Here is a 25,402-nt window from a genome sequence, read left to right as displayed (position 1 = left end):
CTTCCAAAAGACAAGCGCCCAATTGACAAGGTGTTTTGGTGATTGTCCATACCGGATTGCTGTTCCTCATTGCTGTTTGGGTTGTTTTGATGTGTCTTACTGGGGGGCAGCCGACCAGTCAGCTGATTTGCTATGATCCGATTCATTATTCAATTCAAATATCTTGTTTACTTATAAAATGTATTCAAAAATTGTTTCCCACTTTTGGATTACTTAATGAAACCAAAATATTGTCTGATTTCTAACTATTTGAAAAATGGTGTTTTACCATTTTTAAAGGATCTCAAAGCCAATTAAATGTGGGATTTTGCCTAAAAAGGCACTAAAAGCTACATTCATTTTTTTTTTTTGTGGCAATAGATTGAAAAGATCCTGACAATATTATATTATTTTTACCAGTTGTGCTTAAAATTGTGCTCAAAATCCTTTTTTGTAATATATTTCTGATTTAAAAATAAAAATTAAAATAAAAATTAAAGTTTCCAGTGCAAGAACTTGTTAAATCCTTTCGCCATGAATATAAAACCTTACACTCTTCCTTAATCTCAGACCTTTACAAATTGATGCTCTGGCCCAATCGATTAATCATCTACCATATGAACCAGATTCAGCAGTAGTCTCTACAAGACAGCATCCAGGAAACCGTTAACCAGTCCTGCCATAATCAGGTCAACTCTTGGTGCGGTCCGTTAAATGGTCAAGAAGCCAGAAAGCTTCCTTCAATCCCGAAGATCTTCTTTTTTCCGCTGTTTTGTGGATCGTGCCGCATTGGCAATAAATTCACACTAACGGGGCGAAAATGGGAGAGAAGTCAGCGCAAAAGACTTTTACGTTCATCAATAATAAGTACCGTTAGCCCGGTCAGAGCCAAAGTCTCCCGACTTGGCCAGATGACCAAAAGTGGCCAGTGTGACTGTCAATAAATTACCCAGAAGCCGAAGCAGAAGCGCACCCAGAGGAGAAGGAGGAGGAACCAAGTCGGCCCGGGAGAACGGCCAAGAACGGGAAGACTCGGCTCCGCAGTGCAGGCAGAAGAAGGCCAACTAGAGGCAACGGTATATTATGCAATCACAGCATGAATGAGACACTCTTGACCGAGTTTCCGAAGCCAGGCAATAACGGTACCACGACACATGCGACAGCTGACAGCAGAGCCAAGTTGCAGGCCCAAGCTCCCCGGAACGAGGCCCAAAGCGAAGAGCATGGCCAAGAAGCGAGTAACGGGTTCTAGGTTCTGTGGGCCAATCTAAAAAGAAGAAGGCTGGAAAGCTGAAAAGAAAAGGCTGTTGAAGGGGACTGAGAAGGGGAAGAGGATGAGCCTGAGCCGTACCATAGATGGCCAACAAGAACTCGAAATGCAGAGCACCCGCCAATTATGCAAACAATGCAGCTGGGAAATGCAGTAATAATAAAAAAGAAATAAAGGCCCAAGAACCTTAAGGCCTGCATCCCCACACGGAGTTTCTTATATGCCCAACAAATGGGGCCTATTCACATTCACTACTATGGGATTGTAATACTACTTGAATATCAGTTGGGCGCTTTTTATTTTCTACTTTATCATTTCCATATCATTTCTTTTCCTTTTCTAAAATGTGTTTTCCTCTCTGTATTATATTATTTTGACTGCCGAAGTTCAAGGATTATTATTTTTGGAATGTTAAATGAACTGGCAGTAACTGTAATATAAGAGTTCTCTGGTATTTGAAATGGTAATAATATTATACTTATTTAAATACAATCTGAAATCATTTTATGGTGCCTTTATTAAGAACAGTGATGTAGTTAGTGGACAGAAAGATAATATTGTTGGATGGGTATAATCATATTAGTGTATAAGTACGGTATGTAGTGTTCGGCAGTATTTCCTTCACGATAAATATGTAAGATTGAAAGGATTTACTTCTGAAGATGGGTCTTGACAAGGGAAACCAGAGGGGCTGCTGTGGGCATAGCTGGGTGCTCACCGGCACTGCCGGCAATATCGATATGGGTATACTTGATCGGCAGCTTCGAGTCCAGTCCATGTTTGTCCAGTCCAGAAGCCATGATCATAAAGGCGGCTGGCACCTGGTGTCCACGAGGAGTCCTCACCGATGGGGCATTATTGGCTTGCACCAGATCCTCGCCAATCACCTTGCCCGCGTTGAAGGCAAAGTCGCTGGGACGGAGAATGGAAATCTCGAAGGGTTCGCCGAAGGTCTGGCCAGCAGCCTGCAGCCTCCTGGCGTGATCCTCGCGGTGGGCCACGCTGTTGTCGATGGCAATCGACTGCCCCTCTCCGGCCGAGATGAAGGCGTGTCCAGTCAAAGTGGCAATGGTGAACAGATGGGGATCGGGGAGATTCTGCTCCACGACCATCTCCTTCATGCGGCAGAGGGCATCGGTCATGCACATACGACCCTCGGCATCGGTGTTTCCAATCCTGACATGGAGGCCTGCTCGCGAGGTGATGATCTCATCGGCCACATAGCACTCCTCGCCCACGGAATTGCGGACCATGCACAGGGCCACCACGACATGGACATCTTCGGGCTGGAGTTGGCTGACCACCTGCATGAATCCAGCTGCAGCAGCTGCTCCACACTTGTCGCGCGACATGCCGGCCATCACACCTCCGGCCTTGATGTCAGCGCCACCGGTGTCATAGGTCACTCCCTTGCCGACCAGCATCAGAGTCTTTCTCGCTGGCTTCGGGGGCTTGTACTCCAGGAAAATGATACGACCGCGGTGACGCTCGACGGCATCTGCAGCCCGGTTCACAGCCGCAAACAGCGGATACTCCTTCTGCAGGACCTTCGAGTCACTGATAACGTTCACATTCAGTTTGTCGAACAGCGGCTTGATGTACTTCTCCACCTGGATGGGGGTCATGCGCTCTGGATCCCCAACTCCGATGTCACGGGCCACAAAGCGACCAGCCTCCAAAATGAGAGCTTCCTGGAAGATCGATTCCGCCCTTGGATCGTCTATCTGGACACTGAGCGTAGTCACACGGGTGTCCTTGCAAGTTCCTGCCTCACGCAGTTGAATGGGCTGAAAGAAAAAAGTGTGTTAAAATGGGATTTTTAAAATGATCTAAGCTAATTTATAAATTAAAATAAATTAAGCCATACTTACCACATAAAGCTGCTCCAGGGCTCCAAGAACGGTGCAGAGCTCGACCTCGGGGAAACGCTGCACTTTAGGCACAAACAGCAAAGGTGTTCGGAAGCCAGCCTGCCGAAAAAATATGTATTAAGTATTTTTGCTTAACTATCATAGTTCCAGCGTTTTAAATTTTTCTACTTTGAAAAATAAATTATACTCAATTAAAGTACATATTCTTCAAACATTTAAGGATCAAATCATTTAAGGATTTGAAATATTTTTTTAGTTTGGTTTTAAAAGTCTACGTGGAAACTTAAGCAAAGTCCACCATTTGTGGCTTTAACAATATCAAAACACGGCGACTATCAAAACATTTTCGTAAGAAAAAAATTTTTTCTTTTTTAAAATATCCTATTGTGATTTTAGCATTATCAAAAAACTGCAGAATAGTCTATATAATTTGAAGACCCAAAAATAGTTATATAACGATAGTGGTTTATACATTTTCCCCAAAAAAAACGATATTTTTTTTTAATTTCTTGAATATTGAAACAGAAAAGAGATATACCAACCTTGAGCACCTTCTCCATGGACTTCTTGGCCGCCGCCTGGTAGCTCCTCACATCGTCGTAGTCGGTGAGTTCGGAGACGGGGGCATAGACCACCGGTTGGTCCACATTGGGAGCCTTGAAGCAGGACACACTGCTGTCGAAGGACTTGTCATAGCTGCGGTGCTCATCGAAGACGGCCTTCAGCTCGTTGGGAACCGCCTCGCGGTCGATGATGCACAGGCAGTCGCTGCCCGCCAAGCTCATCAGCTTGTTCAGCCGAAGGGTGCATGGTAGAATTCTGGAGGGGAACACATGAAGTGCGCAACGGAATCGTTATTGATATTCATTAAGAAATATTTCTGGGTGTCTACAATATATGCAATGGCGTTTGATTGAAGTGAATTTTATCACGTCACACGGGCTTTATTAACTGATGCAATAATTCGCATTACATAACAAGCTCCTTTTGTATTTTAATTCAGTTTTAACAATAAAAATCCCCACTGAATAGAGAATTACTATGCCCATGACTTGGTTTACTTAGCCTTCCTTTTACCCTCATTCCTGGCGCTGAGATTATCTTAACTTTAAGTACTATAAAGAATGGCGATAAGGTTTTAAAATGACCATAATCATAATCATAATTTCTTATTGTAGAAAAGGTGTACCACTCGAAGTGTTAGCAACAATAATGTTCTTTTATATTTTTAAAAATAGTCTTGGTCTACCTTCGACACTCTCCTTAATCTAACATAAATTGATTTATGGTTTAAGATTAAAAAATAAATAAATTAGGATTATAAAAATACTACATTTGTTACAAGTGTTAGCAACAATAATATTCTTTTGTTTTTGAATTTAATCTTGGACTACCTACCATTTATTAGTCTGTTTTTCCGAAACACTCCTTTATCTTTATCATAAATTGATTTATGGTTTAAGGTTTAAAAATAAATGAGTTAGGTTTACAAAAATGAACATTTCATATCGTGAACATTAAACTGTATTAAATATTTATAAATGTTATTTAGCAATAATCTTTCTCCCTATTTCACTTTGTTCTCAATTTCGTCAAACATTGTTATCATCCTTGGAAAAGATAAAGTGCGGAATTTTCAAGATATCCCCTCCACAGTTTTTAAGCAAAATATGAAAATTGAGATACGGAAAGATAGTAAAAAGAGAAACAAGTTTTAATTTCGGTTTGGACATTATGGGAACGATACAATGGAATGTGTCCTATGTTAACAAGTCTTAATTTCGGTTTGGACATTATGGGAACGACACAATGGAATGTGTCCTATGTTAACAAGTCTTAATTTCGGTTTGGACATTATGGGAACGATACAATGGAATGTGTCCTATATGATTAACCTTCACTGTAAAAGATGGCGAATCCCGAAGAGCTTTCCCAATCGGCCGCTAAGCGTGGCTAGATAACTAAGGCCTTATAATCTCAAACACGCCCACTAATAACAGGTAGTAATACTCACTTCTCGATACCCATGTTGAGTACTTTTTATAGGCAGCTCACGCGACTTGGTCGATCGGCAAGTGGGGCGTCACTGAACCTCAGATGGGCACAAAGCGCTGCAGCTGGAAACTGGAAACTTGGGTGCGGGATCTGGAACGGAAAGCTGGCGATAAGGAGCGGTTCTGATAACTCTCTATGGTGATTTGCAACGTTCTGGCTGGGTGGTCAAGCTTTTTATACGTTTGACAACCGCACAGCGCTTTGGTTTTAATTGTTGTACAATAACCACTTGGACAAAAACAAAATGCACGAGCTATGAATAATCGGCAGTATGATCGCAATGTAATACTAGAACTCGGATATAACTCGACGACAACAAAGTCAAAGTCTACTCACGTCGCTTGGTTGGGAATTGTGGGTTTCCTTTTGCCAGTCACGTCCCAGGTGGATGCAGTTTCTGGGCCAAACCAATCGCAAAAACAAAGGAGAGTCCAGGTTTTCAGAGGTAGACCAGCCGGCATGTGCAGAGCTTTCAAATGCCGGCCAGTTGACAGCTGTTAGTCGTTTGCCCGCGTTGCCAACCGATGTGAGCGGGCTGAAGAGCTTTCGGTTCGAATATTTGATACCCTTGAGTTGGTAACTTTAACATGGTAAAGGATCAAAAATGGGGTTATCGGCCTGTGGTCATTATTTTTGATGTGAGTAAAGTATCACACTAATGTATTGAACACCGCAACTGGAATAATATACTATTTATAGTTTAGGAATGTCTGGATATGTTTTAGTTTGCCAACACTGTTTCATATGTTTTTCCATCTCATAATTTAATATGCAGTCAGAGAAATCCTGACAAATTTGATATCTTTTAAGTTTTCTCTCTCATTTGATTTTGTTATACTCAAAAGGTCAACCTGCATAGTTAGATTATGAACTTGATAAGTTAATAAGAATTTGTTACCAAAACGTAGTCTTTTCTTAACACTTCCCCTCCTAGAAAGCCAACTTTTAAAAAGGGAAACATTTATTCACCATTAATGAAACGCTGTATATCGTCAATAAGTTGTGGCAACTGCTTGGCCTCCAGGACCAGGAGTTTCCTGTAGGGTGTCATCACTGCATCGCCTTCCAGCCAATCGCCGGACATGCCCGAGTCCGTCTCGGAGGCCACGGAGTACTCGAAGGAGAACTTGGCTCGATCCGACAGCAGCTCATCCTCAGCATTGGTGTAATTGTCCTCGGCTGGCTTTCCCTTCTTGGCCTCCTTCCTGTAGAATTTAACCAGGAGCAGCAGAGTGCCAAAGTCGAACTTCATTTTCTTGGCCTTGGCGGCGTCGATCTCCTGCTGCAGACTCTGCAGTAGTGGCACGGAGATCTGGGCGGGGATGTTGATGAACCGCTCGTTGACCAGGAATCCCACATGGCGCTGCTCGTTGTCCAGGATCTCCTTCAGCTGCTGCTGCACTTGCTCCGAGGCGTGCGACTTGGCGCGATCGAGTAGATAGGTTCTCAACTGGGCGATGCTGGGCTGATCCTTCTTGGCGGTCAGATTCAGCACGGAGGTGATTCCAAAGACAGTGCCATCCTCGACCATGTTTTCGTCGTCAGTTTCGCTCTCGGCGCCCTCATCGTCGCACTGGCAGATCACACTGCCCACGTAGTTTTGAGCTAGAAATACAAAAGTTTGTAAGTGGATACTTTAGGAAAAGGTGTATTCGTGAGGCCAAAGCAATCATTTAGGAGAAATGTGTCTATAAACTTATTCATATTAAGATGCATACATATGTAAGCAAATCCGATATAGAAGACCTAGGTCTTTATGAAACAATCTATAATAGTTCTAGTCTTTTGGAACACTCACATATGATAAGGTCCGCCATTTGGTTGCAATTGATGTGGGCTCTTAGGAACAGTCGCTGCAGCAGCTGGGAGATTCCCTGGGCATCGGGATCCACCGGAGAACGACCTTCGAAGTCGATTTGCACCTCCTAATTATGAATTATCTTTAAAACATCGTTGTTTCTGGTTTTTTTAAGGGCTTCGCTTACCTCGTTTCCCCTGTAAGCATCTGGATGAGGTTCGTCGTCGTCATCATCCTCACTGGAACTTGAGTCCTCATCGTTAGGATCCACCTCCATCGTGTTCAGTTTCTTTTGCTTATTCGCAGACATTTTAATGATTTAGTAAACGGAACTAATATTGTTCAGCTTCCAAATAACAATAAAATGCGGCTTGAACAGCTGTTTTCGTCCACACGTGTTGCTTCGCGTTGCCAACCACTTTTGTCAGCTCTGTTAAGCGTTACAGAGCTCTGTTAATCTGTAAACACTATTAACATATGCTGTTATTTTAAAAGCATCAAACTACACCGAAAAAAAAGTCTAAGTAACATTTCATAAAAATTACATACAAAATCAGTTTAAGTACATATGAAAAATGTGTTTTTGCTTAGTTCATTAAAAATTGTAAAGCTTAAACAAAAATAACTAATCCCCACAAAATTTATAAAGAACAAAGAAAATATTATTTTTCTTTTAATGTCAAATGTGTTCAAAAAATGAATTCTGATCATAACCATTGTTACGTATACTTAAACATTGTGTGATATCATGTGCTTCTTTGTTTTCCTCACACCTTTGAAGATATTAAAAATGAATCTTTATGTACAAATACATAGGCCTTAATGGACAGTTTGAAAATCGAAAACTGGAAACAGAATCACGTGGCCAGCTCATTTTTTACTATCTGAGGATCGTCGCTGGTTTCAATATCGGGTAGAACCTCCTTTTTGATCTTAAGACGTTCCTCGTACTGCTCCTGTGTTAAAAGACTCGCCTTGATGGCATCGCAGTTCTCGATTTTGGGCAGGAGAATAGCAAAGTAGCCGGCTCCCTCGGGCAGTTGCTCCAGCAGCTTGGGCTCCTCCACCAGGGCGGTGTTGACCTCCACCAGTTTTCCTCGAATGCAGCTGGGCACCTTGTAGGTCTCTCCACTTTCCGTGGTGAGCAATGCTAGGGTGGACTCCGCCTGGAGGATCATTCCGCCCTTCTTTCCCTTGCCCTTAACCACATTCTGGCTACGATCTACGTTCCCGATGTCGAAGTTTACCGACGAGATGCCCTGACTTAGAGCAGGATGATCGGGAGCCAGACAAATCAGGCAAATGCGATTGGAGTGGTAGAGCACCTGGTAGGGAACCTCTCCCTTAAAGTAGTAAAATCTGGTAAAGAAACGATCCACAACTGTGGGGTAGACCTCTTGGAAACCATCTGTTATGGGCGTTACAAGCTTTCCGCAGATCTCCTGTTCCTCGTGCTCGAAGTAGAAGGGTTCCAGCGGATCCTCTGATAGGACTGACATGTTGCTAGGTTGTAGATCCTGCTAATTACTCTCACCCTGGAGCAGCTTTTCCTTGTATTTTGCCTGACGTTCGCGAGCTCTAGCGCGATTTGCTGCCGATCGGGCAATACGTTCGCCTTTTAGACACTTTACCACCTATTTAAAAAAATAAATATGAATCTTATTTAAAGACCTTATTTTAGACCTACCTTATCGTCAATGGAATTGCACACGCCCACGAATTTGGCGAAGGCGTTCTGAAAGTAGGGTCCCCAGTTTAGTTACCATTCCCATTCCGGTAATGTAATCCCTGATAGTAACTCACATTTTCGTGGCAGGCCTGGAGTTCCTCGATTAACTTGTTGCAAGTGGGCGTGTGCAGGTGGGCGGACAGATCCGTATGCATTTTCAGCTAATTCCCCGGGTCTATTTCCTTTTCCTTTCCAGTTTACTAATTCTATCTATTCGCGTGTGTTGTCAAATGTTGTTAGGTAATTTTAACATATGTTATAACATTACTAGAAATGCTCTGCTCTGGTCACATTCTGCCAGTAGCAGAAAACTGTACTAACAGAAATACCAAATGTTAAAACGAAAACCGTTATGGTTTGAATATGAAAACTTCATTTTCGTTTTCCGACAAATAAACTATTTTTAAATATGCAATATTTTTCATACATAGTCTAGAGTTTCAGTTTACAAAGCATAATTGCCAAAGCAAGGTAAATTTGGTATATTTTCTTTATATTCCATGCTTAAGATCTATTTATTATACCCGTTACTCGTAGAGTAAAAGGGTATACTAGATTCATCGGAAAGTATGTAACAGGCAGAAGGAAGAGTTTTCAACCCCATAAAGTATATATATTCTTGATCAGGATCACTAGCCGAGTCGATCTAGCCATGTCCGTATGTCAGTCTGTCCGTCTGTCCGTTTGAACGCTGAGATCTCGGAAACTATGAGATACAATACTGGGATTAGGCATGCAGATTCCTGAGATTCCTGCGCAGCGCATGTTTGTTTCAGCAGAGTGCCACGCCCTCTCTAACGCCCACAAACCGCCCAAAACTGTGGCTCCTACAGTTTTGATGCTAGAATACAAATTTTAACTGAAATGTATTGTTCTAATCAATACCTATCAATTGACCCAAAAAAAAGTTTGCCACGCCCACTTTAACTCCCACAAACGCCCACAAACTTCAAAAAATCGTAAGTATGAACATGGATATCTCGGAAACTATCAAAGATATCCATGTAAGATAGAGAATTGGGATCTCAGATTTAGATTCCGTAGCCTTGTACGCAGCGCAAGTTTGTTACGCGAATATGCCACGCCCACTCTAACGCCCACAAACCGCCTAAACCTGTGGCGCCCACAATTTTCATGGTAGATAAAAAATTGGATCTGAAATGTATTGGTCTCGCCAATACCTATCGATTGATCCAAAAATCAATCATTTCAATCTCGCTTTGCTGCTTGCATATCTCCATTTCCTTTTGGTCCCTTTAGCTGAGTAACGGGTATCTGATAGTCGAGGTACTCGAATATAGCGTTCTTTCATGTTTTTTATTTATCAAACTCCAGGATGCCACAATTATTATACCCTAAGAAATGGCAAGTAAAACAATTGATTGCTTGGGGTTTTCTGTTGTTTTTATTTATTTGTGTATTTCACCCGCTCTCACAGTTCATTTTACATGGGTTTTCAGTGTGTAAAATTGATAATAGTATTTTATAGTTTGAGCTGCTCTCGCTCGTCAACAAGTTCATTTAATTCATTTAAGTAGGTTATATTCTTTATTATCGTCTTCACTGTTTGCTTTTATCAAAAAAGTCTTATCAACTACGAAAAATCGTCAGGGACAGGAACCAAAAAACTAAAAAATCAAAACTTTACGAAATTCCATTTGCTCAAAACTCAAATCTCAGATCTCAAATTCAAAACTCTGCGCCGTTGTCCACTACTATTCAAGGAAAGAAAAGAAAAATCTGGGCACTTGGGAATTATAACGGGATGCTAGCCGATGAGGGGTCGTATTAGAAGGCTTATGGTATGGTAATGGGTTAGAATTCGTCGATAGTTCGTCTATTAGTTATTGCTCTCAGTTATGGGTTAAGTGCTGATCTACTCGCCTAGAAAAGACTCGATGTGTTATGTGACCTCTCTACTCGGTTAAATATGAAAGTATTTAGTGTGTGATTGTGTGTTTGGCTCTCGATATTACATTAATTTCCCTCTCATAAAGCTCTCAGTTCGGTTAAGTTATGTTAAGTAAGTGAAAATAAAGATCTCCTGCAAGGCGGTTGAAATCAAAAGTTCTCTAAAGCAACCGTTGCTATTTCAAATCGCTCTTGCCCTCTCTCTCCCCTTTTCTCTCTCTCTCCCTCTTGTTAGCTCTGTCTCTCTCCCTCTCTTTCCTCAAAACAATGTCCTTGTTTTTTGTCTTGCGCTGTTGTTCTCTACCGATTTTGGGGGGGTTCTATAACATTTCTCCCTTGTCGATATTAATTCCCTATAGACGGTTACCGGTGCCGATGTCACATTCTCTCTATCTCTCGCTAAAACAAACTAAATGGCAGGTTTTCTCCTCTGGGGGAGCCAACACCTCAACTCGTCTTTTTGGGATCGGCCTGGTTCTGGGCCCCACCATCCCGTTGCTGGGCCTCGATGCTGGCCAGGGCCGACTCGGACATCTTCTTGTACTTGCCGGCCAACTCGGGCAGCTCGTAGGCAATGGCCAGGTCCAGTTTGGTGATCGGACATCCGCGGAAATAGGTGCAGGTGTCCCTTAGCTTCTTGAACTCGTACAGCGGGTTCAGGCGGAAGAAGTCGCGGTAGACCTCCGGATCCGGAAGATCGTAGCGCGAGATGTTCGTCAGCGTGGAGAGTCCCTCGTAGATGTGGTAGTTCTGCGGATGGTCGATAATGTCGTCAGCGATGCGCTTCTTGTTGCCGAACAGCGTCTTGTGGTTGTTGAACGTGTTCAGGTAGCAGTCCACCATCTTGGCGTGGTTGCGCACGCGCACCTGTGGGTATAAATATATAGGAATTATTTTAATAATAGAGAAAAGAAAAATACCCTTCTATTTAAAATAATATATCTATGCACTTTACCAGTTTTTAAATTTTTTTTGAACGTAACTGAGCAAACATTTAGTAAGACTTGCTTAATTTCAATTTATTTCTGAAGCTTACAACATCTTAAACATTAAATTAAGCTGTTGTAACTATTTGTTCTTAATTTACTTGCCGGAAACTCGAATAAAAAGAGAGATGTGAATAAGCTTCAAATCTAAAATCAGTTAAATTTGGGTGATTTGTCTATTGAATTTCATAACTATTATTAACTAAGCCTAATTTATTTTATGGTTGGGATGTTTAGCTTGGTTAACTTGTTAAGATTTAAGATTTACACACTTAGCATCTTAAGTCACAGATGAACCATTAGTATATTCACTACATGCCTTGTCATATCAAGGCTTCTTGTATACAGATAGTAAATGAAGAAATAAGTTTAGCCATGCTAGGAAATGTCTTTACTGATATGTTAACCCATAAAGCAACCCCTTAACAAGTAAGTTATGGCAAATATCACGCATACGCCCGAGTACTCACCGCGAAACGGCGGGCGCTGGCGATCTTGTGCTCGATGCGCTTGTCGATGGCCGTGCGCAGGTCGCGCAGGAAGGCGCGCTCCTGGGCGAGCAGCAGGCGGGCCGGTGCGCCATCCTGGTAGGGATGGGTCCACAGCGAGGTGGTGTACATCAGCGGGGGCTGGGCGGAGGACATCAGGGGCGAGATGTTCCAGATGAGGGCGCCCTGGACGCGCAACAGCTCCTCCGGCTTGACGGTGTCCGCCTTGTTGAGGATGATGCGCGTCTGGTACTCACGCCCCTTCAGCTGGTCGAGAATGGCCTCCGTCTCGGGACCCACATCCAACTTGGCCGGGTCGTAGACCAGAAAGATGATGTCCGCCCGATCGATGAACCACTGGCAGGCGTCGTTGAAGGGGAAGACTCGGGACACTTGCTTGCGCACCTCTAGAATGCCGGGTATCTCGACGATGTTGACCTGAAAAACACATAGCCAAGTGCTTAAATATAGTAATTCTCTGTTTTTCTGCCCGCGCTGCTTTACTATGACTATATGTATTTAGTTGCCCGCTCTCCGCCCTGTCCCGCATCAATTTATTAATAACGAAATTAATGCAAACAGCCTGTGTGCTAAAAGCTATAAATTCCGTTTGGCAGGTGGCCAGCCGTTTGCAGTTTCCCAATCGACGGGCAGCTGCCCTGGGCGACAAGTTAATGCATGGCGGCACCTATATACCTCTGGCCCTGATCTGCCCTGTCAGATAACGCGGCTATATATCTTACCTTCTCGAGGATCTTGCTCTTCATCTTCAGACCTCGCAGACGCTCCTCCAATCCCTGGCCGAACTTCTGCAGGCCGGCGAAGGTGTAGTCCGCCGCCAGTTGGGTTCCGTCCAGAACCTCCGTCTCGTTGCCCCACATCAGAATGTTGAAGTAGGCTGGAGAGGGTTCGGCACCTGTTGGGGAGCAGAAAAAATTGTATATAGATGAAAACTTGCTTATACGTTTCGAATAAGTTGGGAATTATTTATTTAGCTACAAACTGAGTTACGTCAGAAGATAAGTGGTAATTCCCATTAAACTATACAGTTTTATTAAGCAAATGTTCGAAAAATTAAGGAAAAAGATTATTAGAATAATATATTGTCTGATCAAAATGATTTATATATTCAAATTAATTATTAAATATCATTACTACACTCAGGGAAAAACACCGTGCTAAAATCAAGTACAAACAGCCTTGATTTAAGAACGATTCTTATTTTCTTATTTCTTATTTTATTTTAGTACAAATATGACAAGAATTAAGAATTATTGAAACTTGATTTTAGACCGAAAGGTTCTGAAACCTTGTATTATCGGTCTTAAAAATTCGTGCTTGAAAGCTGCATTTGGTTCTCGGTTTCTGTATTTTTCATGCGTGGCGAAGTTTTGACACCGAAATTACTTGATTCAAGCACGAAATACTTGTTTTTTTTTTTCTGAGTGTATGACAAGTCTTCTTTGTTCCTTTCAAGTTCGAAATTGGGATATTTTGAATAGTAGTTTTGTGACTGGAGTTAAACTATTTAAAATTTTTTTTTTATAGATTTTAAAACTCACCAGTTCTCAAAGAGTTCGGGGTGTACTCGTTGTCGGTCAGATAGTTGAGGATGGACGACTTGCCACCCGACCAGGGACCCATGAAGAGGATCAGTGGCTTGGAGAAGATCTCAGGATCGCTGAAGTGGCGGTTGCTCAGGTCGCGGTACTTGTAGAGGGTCTCCAGGGGCTTGACAGCGTTCTCGTAGATGCGCTTAATGTCCCGCAGGATGATCTCGGCCACATTATCGGTGGCCTTCTCGCGGGCATTGAACTCCTCATCCAGCTGGAGTAGTTCCGTGATGTGCTGGCGACTGCGACGGTTCTCGGGAATGACTCCTTCCTGAAAATTATATAATTGTACATGTTTATACAACGAATTTTACCAGAGAGTCTTACCCAGAGAAGCTCATCCTCTGGCTTGGTGTCATCCTCATCATCGTCATCCTCAGTGGTTTCCTTGGCGGCATCTGCTTGTGGTTCCTCCTGAGCCTTCTCAGGCTCCACGACATCTTCGGGGACGGCTTCGGGCTCCTTGGGAGCGGCTTCCTGCTGAACAGGTTCCTCCTCAGCCTCCTCGACGGGAGCGGGCTTCTCCTCCTCCTTCACTTCCTCAGGCACGGGCTTCTCTTCTTCCTGTTTAACTGGTTCTGGTTCGACTTCCTCTACTTCCGGTTCCGGTTCCTGGACAGCTTCCTGTTCTGGTTCCTGCTCTTTTACAGCCTCGACTTCGGGTTCCACCTCGGCAGATTCCTCCTTGACGATTTCCTCCTCTACGGGGAACTCTTCGGCAGGGCTTGGTGGAGCCTCAATGTCATGAACTGGAGCAGCATCCACTTCACGCTTGCTACGCTTCTTCACCGCCTCCTTCTCATCCTCATCATCATCGTCGTCATCATCGGCGTTCTCACCGCTGTCCTTGTCATCGTGCTCGTTGGGAACTCCATCGCCATCCACATCACCATCGTGCTCATTCAGGATGCCATCCCCATCGAGATCGTCGTCCTTCTCGTTTGGCACACCATCACCATCAAGATCTTCATCCTCTGAAGGGGTTAATAATTATAAGAAATTATTAAGAAATTTTAAAATTACTTTATAAGAGCAACTTACTGGAATTGTTGGTGCCATCGCCATCCAAATCGTCATCCTTATCGTTCTTCACGCCATCTCCATCGATATCTTCATCCTCTGAAAGGGAAATAAGGAAAATAAATTAAATTATAATAGAATTAGAAACAGCTATAATATTTTTACCATGGTTAGCTTTGCCATCACCATCCAGATCTTCATCATCTTCATTGTTCACTCCATCACCATCAAGATCTTCATCCTCTGTTATTCAAAATATATAAATTAATATATTTAATTTGATCAATATATATTTTGTTAACCCACCATGATTGATTTTTCCATCTCCATCTAGATCATCGTCTTCCTCATTTGGCACACCGTCTCCATCAAGATCTTCGTCCTCTGAAATATTTAAAAATTATTTAGAAGCTGTACAAATCTGTGGGTCAAATCATAAAGAAGCTAGAATGCTGAAATTAAAACAAGGTAAAAACTCTACGTTGCAACTATCTGAAAATCAAAAAAAGCTTTTAAATTAAGCAATATTATAGCCTAAAAACGAAATATACAAATTAAAGCTTTAAAAATATGCAAATTATGTATCAAAAGCAAAAGAGAAAGTATAACTTATAGTCATACCATGATTTGGAGTGCCATCGCCATCTAGATCATCATCCTCTGCGGGTTGAAATCATAATTTTAAGTTTTATCAGTTAACTTTCGAGTATTAGCCAACTTACCGTGATTCGCCTTGCCATCGCCATCAATGTCTTCATCTTTGGAGTTGGGCACACCATCCCCATCGATATCCTCGTCCTTGGAGTTGGGCACACCATCCCCATCGATATCGTCGTCCTCATCATTCGGGATGCCATCGCCATCAATGTCCTCATCCTCGTCGTTTGGTATGCCATCTCCATCGATATCATCGTCCTTGTCGTTCGGTATGCCATCCCCATCGATATCATCGTCCTCGTCATCGGGGATGCCATCTCCATCCAAATCGTTGGCACTTTTCGCGTCTTCTGTGGAATCCAATTCGACAGTTTCAATTTCAATCGTCTCTTTCTCAACCGCGGATAGCCCACCATCATCGTCATCATCGTCGTCGTCCCCACGTGGCTGATCGGATTGCAGTTCTCCAGATCCATCTTTGACACCATCTGCAATTATATAATCGAATGAATTATCTGCTAAATAGTCCATAAATATTATCTTACTCATACTGAAAGATTTGTTTATTTTCGCACTTCGGTATGATATCATTGTGATAAGTAGATATATCTTAATAGACCATTTAACAAAATTTATTATCTTGTATTTCACAAAAATGTGAAGAATCGGTTTGCTTAATAATCGTTTTAAAAAAAGTGAGCGAAATTAATTTAATTGACTTACATTTTATATGTTGTTTTTTAATTTAATCATAAGGATTTTTACAGCAATTTAATTTGTTAATCTGTAGTATTTGCTAGAGCTTGGTCTTATTTTAATTCTCAAAATATTTATAACTATTCCTTACCTGTTTTCAATTCATGTATGGCCTTTTCAATGTAGGGTCGACATTCTGATTCGCTTGGTCCGACATCGGCATTGACAAACCCAACTGAAAATCGTCGAAAAGAACATGACAGGTCAATTTGTAATCCGAGTATGGCGAGTATAGCCCAGAGATCAGGAAGCCCTAGGAAGGGCCCTAAGCTATTTTCATCTCGTCATCTTAAGAACCAAGAACAATGGCCCCACTTTCTCGGTTTGATGTCAGCGCCAACCGCGAGGTCATTCAATCTGTTCAAACTTGACATTATTTATGGTACTCGCCGTGCACAAACATACACACTTCGAAATATATGCGGCGGATTTATGAATTTTATTTTTAAAAGATGAGAACTCAAACACATTTCGCCAGCTTGCGGATGAGTAAATTTCGGTACCACTCTGTTGGCCGCTCGCCCACTTTGGCCTTACTTCTTTATTTTTGTTTCTCTTGGCCACCTTACTGCTCCGAAAATCCGGATGCGGGGGCGTACCATTTGCAATGGAATATTCTATATCTTCAGAACTAGCTTTTCGGTAATGGAAGGTCGCCTTTTGAGTGACTGGTGGGCTGGAGGTCGCTCGGCTAATTACTTTCGTATTTTCAGATAATTAGAACAAATGCCTGCCCGGGATCAACAGACTATCCAAAATATATATTGGGGTCCAATTAAGTGGGTTTAAAATGGGTTTGCCTATCAGTTTTCAGTGTGCAGTTTGCCTGTCGGCAGATAATTCATTTGATTTATTTCAGGGCGTATGTGGGCAGGAAGCTATTTGAGCAATTTCGCATTTCATTGCTAACCGCATTGATAGAATTATTTATACAAATTTCGCCGACTGACCGACCGCCTGCCTGCATATTGTGTTTATGTTGCTGCAATCGAGCCCATCCCAGCCCATAATATATAGTACACGGCATTTGCGCCATTTCTCATTTTTCTTTTTAGTATTTTTTCAATTTTTTTGGCTGTTTTGCAAACTTGAGCAAACCAAACAAAATATACAGAGACATTTCGCACACACGGTTGGGCGAATACATATGTAGATGGAAAGCGCTCGCTGAGCGCAAATAAAATAACTTAAAATTGTCTAAATTTAAAAATATTACAAGCGATGACAACGAAGAGCAACCAAGCGGCGCAAAAATCTCAAAAGTTCTCGCGAGATGAAAAAAGTCGGCAAAAATTATATCTGTATCTGTGCTGCCACTAGTGGTTGGCCAAGTCAAGTGTACGGGGCTATACCAATATACCAATGCCCAAAGTGTCGTCCACTGACGTTTGCAGACACCAATACCGAACCAAAAAAAAAGAAGAAAAAATATAGAGAACGCACAAACTCAGGCAAATATTTTTAAACGTATATTAATACATATTTCTTTTTTTCGGACGTTTTCCTTCTGTTTTTCTTGGCTTTTTGTTATAAAATTGCATAATGCCTGCCCAGGCTGCGTGAAAAACTGTCAAGATATTCGAAAGTGCCTACTCTCGCCCTTTTTTTTGCCTTATATAATCTCTCTCTATATATGGGAACCGAAGGATACTCACCATTATTGGAGACGGCGATTAACGTTAGTCCCAGCAGGAACCAAATGGTTAGCCGCCCCATAATAATCAAAACAACAAATTATCCTCGAGTTTCCAGCGTGGTTAGCACTTTAGCCACGTCATAAATTCTCTTTGCAAGTTTTCCGTAATTATGAATAATTAGGGAAAATTAGAATTAACACTTTTTCTCGTATTCTGCATATATATGCATCCGCTATATATGCGCTCGTTTAAATGCACTAAATGAAAAGAGTGAAGAATTCGAAAACCAACGATTATTTAAGGCCAGAGAGCTGGATAGATTTTTTATAGAATGTATAGGATGTATAGTGTGTATATTGGAAGTCTGGTATGTTTATATATAGAGGTATCTGTATAGATGTTCAATTAGGATCGCACAAATTTTGTCACAGTTTCAGTGGGTTTCCAATTTTGCACTTGTTCGTTATTTCATTCACTTTGCAGATCGATTTAATAATATTATTAATTATTAATATATATTTTAGTTATTGATTTTAGGGGTTTTTCGCGCTGCCGTTAGCAAATTTAACCAACAATCGTCGGCTGGGTAATCCTTAGTGTCCCTTTCGACGATTGTTAGCTAAATAATTTGCTTATTTCTGGCCGTCGTGGTCGTCTTCGTTTTGGTCGTCTGTGCACGTCGTGTGCGTGTCGTTTTTTGAACAGGGCAGCTCGAATTTTCCCAACACCTATCACATCTATTTTCTATCTGGTATCTGCTAAGAAAATTCAGTGTGCCGTACACGAGTATACGAGACGATCTCTCCCGGTCCAAAACCAATTCGTAACTCAACATGCATATACCATGAATTTACCTTGTGACCGCGAAAATTATTCGATTTTGATATTTTCGTAGCACGAATTTTTGTCAAAAGCACACACAGTTGAGTGAGTGAGTGGGTTTTCCTTCTCGCCTAATGCTCTTTCTATGTTTTCCGTTTCCATTTTCTTTTTTCTTTCAATATTAATTCTATTTCCTCTCGCCGGGTGGCGCTCTCTGCTGGGATTTTAGGAACATCCCGGCGAATTCTTGGGATAAGCCTATGGGAAATTAATAGCTTTCGCGGGTTGGAAGTATTTTAAAAATTATTTTAATATATTTTTCCTCTACTTGTGAGCTCTTTTGTGATTGATTAGATATTTCCTTTGCACTAGATCACTTTCTCTCTCAGCACTTTCGTTTTGGAGGAATGTTTAATTATAGACAATGCGGTGCTCATTCCGCATATTATTACTCAGAGCATCTTTTGAGCCAAAAAGAATATTTCGAAATCAAGATTCTGGCCTCTTTGCGATTTGTTTCGTGTCACAAATGCTTAGGTTCCATTTCCATTTCCCTCAAGCTCTCCGCGAATGGGTTGAGATTATGAAAATCAAATGTTAGGGTCTAAAATGATACATACATCTCGCTGTAGCATTTATCATTGCTCGTTTATATGGTTGATTGCACGAACAGCTGTTCTCTGGTTGTGTTCCAAGGCTACCATCCTCGCTGCACCTCATCTCACCTCATCTCGGATCGCCGCGGACAAGTGAAAATGTGTCCCAAGTCATTGCGTTTATTAGCTTAATTAGAATTGGCTAGTTCTCATCCAAAAAAATTGTGCAGGGCAGGGAGCGTATATTACGTATACGTAATCCGCTGATCATCGAGCATGCCTTATGTAAGACACGTTCTGCCCCATCACGTATTGTTTTATTCTAGAAACGATTGCTCACACCTCTATTGAACGGACCATTTAGTTCTTGCTTTATTCGATTTGAAAATCAAATTTATTTTTATTGTTTTCGTCTCGTCTGGTTATGTTTTTTTTATAACCCCAAGATGCTATTAAATTAAAATACTTAAACATATATTTCTAAGTGTACATGAAGATTTTCGTTTTTAAATAATTTAGATATGTATATTTTGGGACAGTTAGTGGGCCTCGTTGCCCTCCTGCTTTTGCTTCAGACGCGTGCAGTAGTAGCGATCGCTGTTCTCGATCCAATCGCAGACATTCAGGACAGTGTGGAAAGCTGTTCCCTCCTTGCATTCGAATTCCACGGGCTTGCCATGGACACATCGGTAGTACTGGTGGAGAAGAGGGGATTATTAGTAATATGAAAGAGTATATTTGAAAATCTGGAATATTTTTAAGTGTTAAGAAATATAAAAATTCTAGATATATTCCACTTCTAAATTGAATTTAGGGAATTTGTCACAAGATCAACTTCAGTTCTATTCAAAAATTATGCCATAAAGTATGCAATGATTTTTTGTGTAGGTAGTCGGAAAGAACATAAGCCTTATAAGGACTATAGTAAATTCTTCATAGATTTATAAGGAAGAGCCTTTTTAAAAAAAAGTTATTTCACACTTACCTTTCGGCAGTTGGGATGTGGAACAAAGTCGCGGTTGGTACAATCGATTTCGTTGGGATCAAACTGGGAACCCATAGGCTGTTCGGGTTCCACAGGATCAACAACTTCTTCGGGCTCCTCAGTGTTCTTTTCCGGAGCGGCAGTGGTTGTCGTTGTGGTGGTTGTTGGCTTTTTCGGCTTTTTGGGTTTCTGGTAGGTAAATAATAAAAATATTTTAGCAAATCTATATTTATATAATTTTATTTATAACAATTTTTAATAGTTTTTACCTTTGTTGTTGGTTTTGGAGTGGTACTTGTAACAGTTGGCACTGGAACTGTTGTAGGGCTTAAAGCAACTGAAGTTGGCTTGGGCTTGGGCTTTGGCCTCTTAGTAGTAGCCATCGTTGGTTTTGGTTGGGTTTGCACCACAGTGCCCTCATCTGGGTTTGGTGGGGTTGCTGGGGGCTTTGCCCACTCAGGCTGAAAAAAAAGGGAAACTCATGTATATAAACATTTCCAAATTCAGAAATCCCAACTTACCCTTGGAGTAGTTTCCCTAGTTGGTTCCGGAACCCGATAGTTCTTCATGTTGTCGTGAAGAATCTGCATTAAGCCGTTCTTCTTGCCGCACATTCCATGGAAGTCATCCATGTCGATGGCCCAGGTCATGGCGCCGGCGTAGCCCTTCTGCTTGATGAAGTCCATCTTGATCTGAACGGAGGCCTCGTTCTCGTAGCCCACCCACTGGGTGTCCTTGTAGGTGTAGGGCACCATTCCGGCGTCGTCCCACTCCACGGTCCATCCCTTGGACTTGTCCATCACCTCGGTGCAAATTTCGTAATAGGCCAGGAAGCCGCTGGCATTCGTGTAGGGACCCGGTGCTCCGCCACCCGCCTCCTTGTTGATGTAGGTGCCCATGTTGTAGTTCTTGTTCGAGCTGCTCAGCGTGAAAGTCCGGCCGTAGAAGGGGATGCCCACCACCAGCTTGTTGGCCGGACAGCCCATCTCCTCCCACAAGGCGAGGCCGTCGTTCTTGAATGGCGACGCTAATTAGTTTGGCACCAGCATCAGCAAGCCCCCTGCTCTTTCCCACTTTCCCCATTATGTCTTTTTATATATATCACTTACCACATTCAGGCGCTCGTAGGCGTATTGGTCGTGTTTTCGCTTGTAGAGCGGACTGTGCACGTCGGCGAATCCGGCCCAATTGCCCCGCAGGTCATAGGTCATGGCGTGAATGGCATCCAGCTCTCTGCAAAGGTGGGCAATAATGAGAGCGTGACTTAAAGTTTCTGGAAAACTACAGCTCTTTTGCAAGGGAGCCAAACTTTAACTTGTATTAAAATAGTTTCTGTGATAAATATTACCTTTAAAGAAATTAAAGTGTACGATTTACAAAATTGTAAAAATAGTTCTGGTCAATACCATAGAAATATTTGAGTTTAACAAATAAATATTGATATAAGAAAATACATACATGCATACCTATGCATTTTAATTTTACACAATTCTATAATTTAGAAGGATATTGTTATACCTACTAAAAAATATATTTTTTAAGAGCTCAAGAACCTTACTTACTTACATTTTTTAATCACTAATTTGTTTTTCATAAGCAAATCATAAAATGGCATTCAACTTACTCGCACAACTCCGGAACATGGTATCCCTCCTGCAGTCGGAACTTGGCCACCGGCACCGCCATGGTGATTTCCCATCCTTTACCCTCGCGGTCGAAGGCGCGTCGCAGCTCCTGGACAAAGTACAGGAACTTGTCCTTGTCACTAAAGGAGCCACCGCGATCTGTGGCCCCAGGATACTCCCAGTCCAGGTCGAAACCATCGAAATTGTACTGCTTCATGAAGCGGACCACACTGCGGATGAAACTCAGTCGCCGCTCTCGAACAGCCACCATTTGTGAGTACTTGGAGCCACCTTCGGCCCAGCCACCCACTGCAATCTCCAACTTTACATTGGGATTGATCTTCTTCAACTGTGTGAACCTGCTGAAGCCCCTTTGATCGACATCCAATTCCGGATCGATCACCAGGACATCCCAGCCCTTGTCATTAACACCGATGAAGGAGTAGATGATATGGGTGCACAGACCGGCGGGCACATCCTCCAATCCATATCGACCGATTCCAGGACGATATACCGCCCAATTGCTAAAGTAGCAGACGATTCTAGAAGGCTGATCACTGGCCAAAGTGGCAGCTGGCCAGGAAGAGAGCACTCCCAGGAGCAGGAGCGCCAAATGATGCACTATAAAAGATCAAAATAAATAAATAACACAGTATTTAAAACAATATGATTTCGATATGATCTTAACACATAATCCTTAAAATCCCTGGTAAGTCCACACCTTAAAAGTTAAACTTTGTTTATTTTTAAGCACACCATTATGTTATTTTAAAATACTGAGGTTCCCGACTGTTTTGTTTTTTCCAAGTAAAGAAATCATAAAAGCCTCTCCCGTCCCCAGTTAAGACTTGTTTTTCGAGATCAACGTGAGCTGCATTTATAATTGAATGTAGTCTCTTATCGTCCCACTGGGAGGGTTCGTATTTATGGAACAGCTAAGGTTATGTGTCCATAATGCTGCACGCCTCAAGTTCATTCACCGATTTGCACTTTGTATGCACGGTCAGGCTTACCCATTTCTTAATGCTCCTCCACGAAACGACGATAACCAAAGAATTGATTTGAATATATGTGTTAACCGAAATCGGGGGAATCTCGAATCTCGAGTTCTGTGTGCGACGCTTGTTTGGCGTCAAATGACAGTCAAGCTCGCGATCAGCTCGACTTTTATAGTGGGAGGCGGTTGTCTCGAAATTCTCTTTTTTGCAGTCCGGTTCTTGGATTGCGTCTTTGTTCCTGCGTAGAGTGCGTGAGAGGTGTGCGATTCTCAGAAGAATCGCAACGTTTCGGGAATGGTCGCGGGGCGTAGAAGGGGCTTTTGTTTTGCCTCTGCTGACTGACTGTGCTCATTTCCAGATCGGTTTAGCTCGTTGTGTTGTCTTACCACTTTCTTTCCGATTGTTTTGCATTCGCATTTTATCTTACTGTCACCCCCTGCCGTTGTTTATGCTCTAGAATTACCATATATATGTCGGGCAGGGCCCTAAAAAGATCCCTGTGAGTGGCCTGGTTAATGTTACGCTGTGCGCATCCAGGCTTCGCTGGCCGATTATAATGGTAATGGATAGATAACTTGTGGTTTTGGTAGCAACTTTAATGTCACAAGATATAAAATAGAGTCGAGGCTTAGGTCTAGGTCTCGGAGCCAATGCGTATGTCGATGCCCAAGGGGGCTTCTTCGGTGCTGGAAGAGATGGGTGCTGAAGTGGTGGAGGTGGTGGAGGTGCTGGAGGTGCTGGTGCTAGTGGTTGAGGATGGAGTAATCGGAGCCGTAGGTGGTGGAGCTACACTGCTTGAGCTGGGCTGTCTGGGAGGCACTTGAGATCCTCCTTTGTCATCTGAAATAAATGAGTGCACTGATTATAACTAGCATTTTAAAGGTTTTTATAAATAGAAGAATAGAATGGACTTCTGAAAAAAGGATTTCAGTCTAAGCTAAATCGCCATGTCAAATAATATATTTATATAAAATAGTAATAATGGGGCATCTAGAACATTCGACTAATCAAAGCAAAGATACTTGAACCATATTTTCCTTCTTTACCCTTAATAGGGTTTCTTTGTGACTAACTGTTTGCGTAAATACAAAAATAAGAGTGTAAGTCAACGACAGAGAAATGTTAATCCAAAAACAATATCAAGTTATCTTGGTTACTAAAAAGATAGCTTTACACTTAATTAAAAAATAAACAAGAGATATTTTTTTAGGCGACATCTCAAACAATTTCTAAGTGGTCTCTTACAAAATATATTGTAAGAGTCGACGCTGTATGGTAACAATCCTTTAATTAAACAAAATATATAGTAAACTTGTGTTTACAATACTAACACCAAAAAATTTGATTAAGTATACAAGACTAAAGTAATATAACGCCTAAAATAGTAAACTATATAGGATCGCTCCCCCTTATTCCCCCTTACAATGACATTAAAATTGAAAAGGTAGTTCTTATCAATACTTTCAAAATGGATATTAGCAAAGTAAATTATGCTCACCCTTAAATGGCTCCAATTCGGCCTTAAAGGGTCGCTGGTGCTCTTCGTAATCCGGGGCTCCAAAGGCATTCGGAAAGGGTTCGAAGCCATGTGGCTCGAGTCCGAATCTGTGGGGTGGCGGCGGTCCATGAGGGGGATGCTCAAATCCAAATCCAAATCCGCCCGGGTGATGGCAGTTCGGACCCGGAAAGTGGTGATCCCACTGCCGCTTGTGATGGTGGTGCCCGTGGTAATTGCCGTCCCCATGATGGCGACGATGCCGATTGTGCTGGACGTGGACCTGGCTAAAAACGGGCGCCGATTCCTCGGCCAATAAATCTTGGCTGGCGAAGGCACTGAAAACGGGAGCAGGGTACACAAAAAAACAACCAGGTGAAGTGCAGAAAATACGGAGCTAACAGATACGGATACTGACGCATTCTCGATTCCTGGGAACGGAGCAGCCTGGAGCTGCAGACTCTGCGAGCTTATCACTGCGAACAGCGCCAGCTGTGTGAAATATATGGGATTGAAATGGGGTTGGATTGGGTTGGTTTTGCATTTGGATTGGGTTGGAGGATTTACGAGCTCTGGACTTACACGGACGGGAACTGAGGCTAACATGCTGTTGTTGGTATGCCGATTCCAGTTTAACAGTATATCTTCCTTGAACGATTCGCTTGAACCGCGCTCTTTAGCCGCACAAAATCGACTAAATCTTGCCGTACGACTCACTTTATTCCGCACAATTAATACTTGGACAATGTCGCATGTCGGGGTTTTTATTTTTTATCTGCTGCTCCCTTACTCACTCAGATTTTGAGTTGTTTTTGTGCGCATCATAAACCTGATCGGTCAATGATAATTCAGGTTTTTCATACCCAATGCCCATTTACATACGCGGCTGTAGTCATCGCTAAGTCGCTTGTCTTTTGAGCGCTTTGTAATTAGCCTGGCCTGCAATGGGCCGATTTTGGTCCGGAATAGCCGCAAACGTACATTAATTGCCAATAAATGTGACAAAGTGTTGCTAATTTTGCGGTCGCTGAATTGAAGCCCATTGAGAGAGGTTGCGATGCAGGGCGAAAACCTCTCAGGTTATCGTATTTGTCGCTAACTGTTAGGAAAT

General features: G+C 42.2%; 7 protein-coding genes across 11 annotated transcripts; all 7 read right to left on the bottom strand.

Annotated features, from left to right (window-relative positions):
• Window positions 1-1,748: 1,748 nt before the first annotated feature.
• Window positions 1,749-5,666, bottom strand: LOC119560655 (putative aminopeptidase W07G4.4). The gene is made up of 5 exons (XM_037874223.1): window positions 5,512-5,666; window positions 5,135-5,265; window positions 3,663-3,939; window positions 3,121-3,219; window positions 1,749-3,036 (listed from the first exon to the last, which is right to left on the bottom strand). Exons 2-5 carry the CDS (start codon window positions 5,146-5,148, stop codon window positions 1,900-1,902), a joined length of 1,527 nt encoding a protein of 508 aa, XP_037730151.1. The 5' UTR covers window positions 5,149-5,265; window positions 5,512-5,666; the 3' UTR covers window positions 1,749-1,899.
• Window positions 5,667-6,118: 452 nt separating this feature from the next.
• Window positions 6,119-7,390, bottom strand: LOC119560754 (protein BCCIP homolog). The gene is made up of 3 exons (XM_037874372.1): window positions 7,161-7,390; window positions 6,974-7,100; window positions 6,119-6,780 (listed from the first exon to the last, which is right to left on the bottom strand). Exons 1-3 carry the CDS (start codon window positions 7,281-7,283, stop codon window positions 6,137-6,139), a joined length of 894 nt encoding a protein of 297 aa, XP_037730300.1. The 5' UTR covers window positions 7,284-7,390; the 3' UTR covers window positions 6,119-6,136.
• A 254-nt stretch (window positions 7,391-7,644) lies between these two features.
• LOC119560755 (protein Abitram) lies at window positions 7,645-8,501 on the bottom strand. Its single transcript, XM_037874374.1, has one exon. The coding sequence runs from the start codon at window positions 8,470-8,472 to the stop codon at window positions 7,831-7,833; it is 642 nt and encodes a 213-aa protein (XP_037730302.1). The 5' UTR covers window positions 8,473-8,501; the 3' UTR covers window positions 7,645-7,830.
• LOC119560756 (COX assembly mitochondrial protein 2 homolog) lies at window positions 8,465-8,940 on the bottom strand. The gene is made up of 3 exons (XM_037874375.1): window positions 8,777-8,940; window positions 8,661-8,708; window positions 8,465-8,607 (listed from the first exon to the last, which is right to left on the bottom strand). The coding sequence occupies exons 1-3, from the start codon at window positions 8,855-8,857 to the stop codon at window positions 8,494-8,496; spliced, it is 243 nt and encodes an 80-aa protein (XP_037730303.1). The 5' UTR covers window positions 8,858-8,940; the 3' UTR covers window positions 8,465-8,493.
• A 1,144-nt stretch (window positions 8,941-10,084) lies between these two features.
• LOC119559846 (uncharacterized protein PF11_0207) lies at window positions 10,085-18,618 on the bottom strand. 5 transcript variants are annotated; one of them, XM_037872950.1, is made up of 14 exons: window positions 18,188-18,452; window positions 17,789-18,027; window positions 16,225-16,308; window positions 15,791-15,865; window positions 15,443-15,724; window positions 15,342-15,380; window positions 15,027-15,104; window positions 14,886-14,963; window positions 14,742-14,819; window positions 14,028-14,674; window positions 13,650-13,971; window positions 12,831-13,003; window positions 12,070-12,525; window positions 10,085-11,480 (listed from the first exon to the last, which is right to left on the bottom strand). In XM_037872950.1, exons 2-14 carry the CDS (start codon window positions 17,847-17,849, stop codon window positions 11,061-11,063), a joined length of 2,793 nt encoding a protein of 930 aa, XP_037728878.1. In that variant the 5' UTR covers window positions 17,850-18,027; window positions 18,188-18,452; the 3' UTR covers window positions 10,085-11,060. The 5 variants fall into 5 exon arrangements, with proteins under 5 accessions (XP_037728878.1, XP_037728876.1, XP_037728874.1 ...); XM_037872948.1 differs by having other exon boundaries at window positions 15,443-15,727; window positions 18,188-18,451; XM_037872946.1 differs by lacking the exon at window positions 18,188-18,452 and adding an exon at window positions 18,553-18,618 and having other exon boundaries at window positions 15,443-15,865.
• Window positions 18,619-19,608: 990 nt separating this feature from the next.
• Window positions 19,609-23,050, bottom strand: LOC119560544 (endochitinase). Its single transcript, XM_037874048.1, has 7 exons — window positions 22,812-23,050; window positions 21,798-22,419; window positions 21,283-21,406; window positions 20,695-21,186; window positions 20,443-20,634; window positions 20,174-20,362; window positions 19,609-19,883 (listed from the first exon to the last, which is right to left on the bottom strand). The coding sequence occupies exons 1-7, from the start codon at window positions 22,813-22,815 to the stop codon at window positions 19,728-19,730; spliced, it is 1,779 nt and encodes a 592-aa protein (XP_037729976.1). The 5' UTR covers window positions 22,816-23,050; the 3' UTR covers window positions 19,609-19,727.
• Window positions 23,051-23,371: 321 nt separating this feature from the next.
• Window positions 23,372-25,033, bottom strand: LOC119560545 (forkhead box protein B2). Its single transcript, XM_037874050.1, has 4 exons — window positions 24,874-25,033; window positions 24,710-24,783; window positions 24,295-24,629; window positions 23,372-23,636 (listed from the first exon to the last, which is right to left on the bottom strand). The coding sequence occupies exons 1-4, from the start codon at window positions 24,895-24,897 to the stop codon at window positions 23,431-23,433; spliced, it is 639 nt and encodes a 212-aa protein (XP_037729978.1). The 5' UTR covers window positions 24,898-25,033; the 3' UTR covers window positions 23,372-23,430.
• Between the last annotated feature and the right edge of the window lie 369 nt (window positions 25,034-25,402).

Source organism: Drosophila subpulchrella, unplaced genomic scaffold (assembly GCF_014743375.2).
Source record: "Drosophila subpulchrella strain 33 F10 #4 breed RU33 unplaced genomic scaffold, RU_Dsub_v1.1 Primary Assembly Seq354, whole genome shotgun sequence".
Lineage (NCBI taxonomy): Eukaryota > Metazoa > Arthropoda > Insecta > Diptera > Drosophilidae > Drosophila > Drosophila subpulchrella.
Note: the sequence above shows the minus strand (reverse complement) of the source record. Positions and strands in the feature narration are given on the sequence as shown.

Bases quoted from the DNA above. Each gene is read 5' to 3' on its own strand.
- LOC119560655 (XM_037874223.1), bottom strand. The intron at 3,220-3,662 runs GTTGGTATATCT...TTTTTTCGGCAG, and splicing joins CCATGGAGAAGGTGCTCAAG to GCTGGCTTCCGAACACCTTT. The intron at 3,037-3,120 runs GTAAGTATGGCT...TTTTTCTTTCAG, and splicing joins CCCTGGAGCAGCTTTATGTG to CCCATTCAACTGCGTGAGGC.
- LOC119560754 (XM_037874372.1), bottom strand. From the start codon at position 7,283: ATGTCTGCGAATAAGCAAAAGAAACTGAACACGATGGAGGTGGATCCT. The intron at 7,101-7,160 runs GTAAGCGAAGCC...ATTCATAATTAG, and splicing joins ATGCTTACAGGGGAAACGAG to GAGGTGCAAATCGACTTCGA. The intron at 6,781-6,973 runs GTGAGTGTTCCA...TTGTATTTCTAG, and splicing joins AATGGCGGACCTTATCATAT to CTCAAAACTACGTGGGCAGT.
- LOC119560755 (XM_037874374.1), bottom strand. From the start codon at position 8,472: ATGTCAGTCCTATCAGAGGATCCGCTGGAACCCTTCTACTTCGAGCAC.
- LOC119560756 (XM_037874375.1), bottom strand. From the start codon at position 8,857: ATGCATACGGATCTGTCCGCCCACCTGCACACGCCCACTTGCAACAAG. The intron at 8,709-8,776 runs GTGAGTTACTAT...CCCTACTTTCAG, and splicing joins TCCAGGCCTGCCACGAAAAT to AACGCCTTCGCCAAATTCGT. The intron at 8,608-8,660 runs GTAGGTCTAAAA...TTTTTTAAATAG, and splicing joins GCAATTCCATTGACGATAAG to GTGGTAAAGTGTCTAAAAGG.
- LOC119559846 (XM_037872946.1), bottom strand. From the start codon at position 17,849: ATGGGGCGGCTAACCATTTGGTTCCTGCTGGGACTAACGTTAATCGCC. The intron at 13,004-13,649 runs GTGAGTTTTAAA...GCTCCCCAACAG, and splicing joins CCCGAACTCTTTGAGAACTG to GTGCCGAACCCTCTCCAGCC. The intron at 11,481-12,069 runs GTGAGTACTCGG...TTATACCCACAG, and splicing joins CCAGCGCCCGCCGTTTCGCG to GTGCGCGTGCGCAACCACGC.
- LOC119560544 (XM_037874048.1), bottom strand. The intron at 20,363-20,442 runs GTAAAAACTATT...TTTACCTACCAG, and splicing joins CTCCAAAACCAACAACAAAG to AAACCCAAAAAGCCGAAAAA. The intron at 19,884-20,173 runs GTAAGTGTGAAA...CTTCTCCACCAG, and splicing joins CACATCCCAACTGCCGAAAG to TACTACCGATGTGTCCATGG.
- LOC119560545 (XM_037874050.1), bottom strand. From the start codon at position 24,897: ATGTTAGCCTCAGTTCCCGTCCGT. The intron at 24,784-24,873 runs GTAAGTCCAGAG...TATTTCACACAG, and splicing joins TAGCCTCAGTTCCCGTCCGT to CTGGCGCTGTTCGCAGTGAT. The intron at 23,637-24,294 runs GTGAGCATAATT...CATTTATTTCAG, and splicing joins CGAATTGGAGCCATTTAAGG to ATGACAAAGGAGGATCTCAA.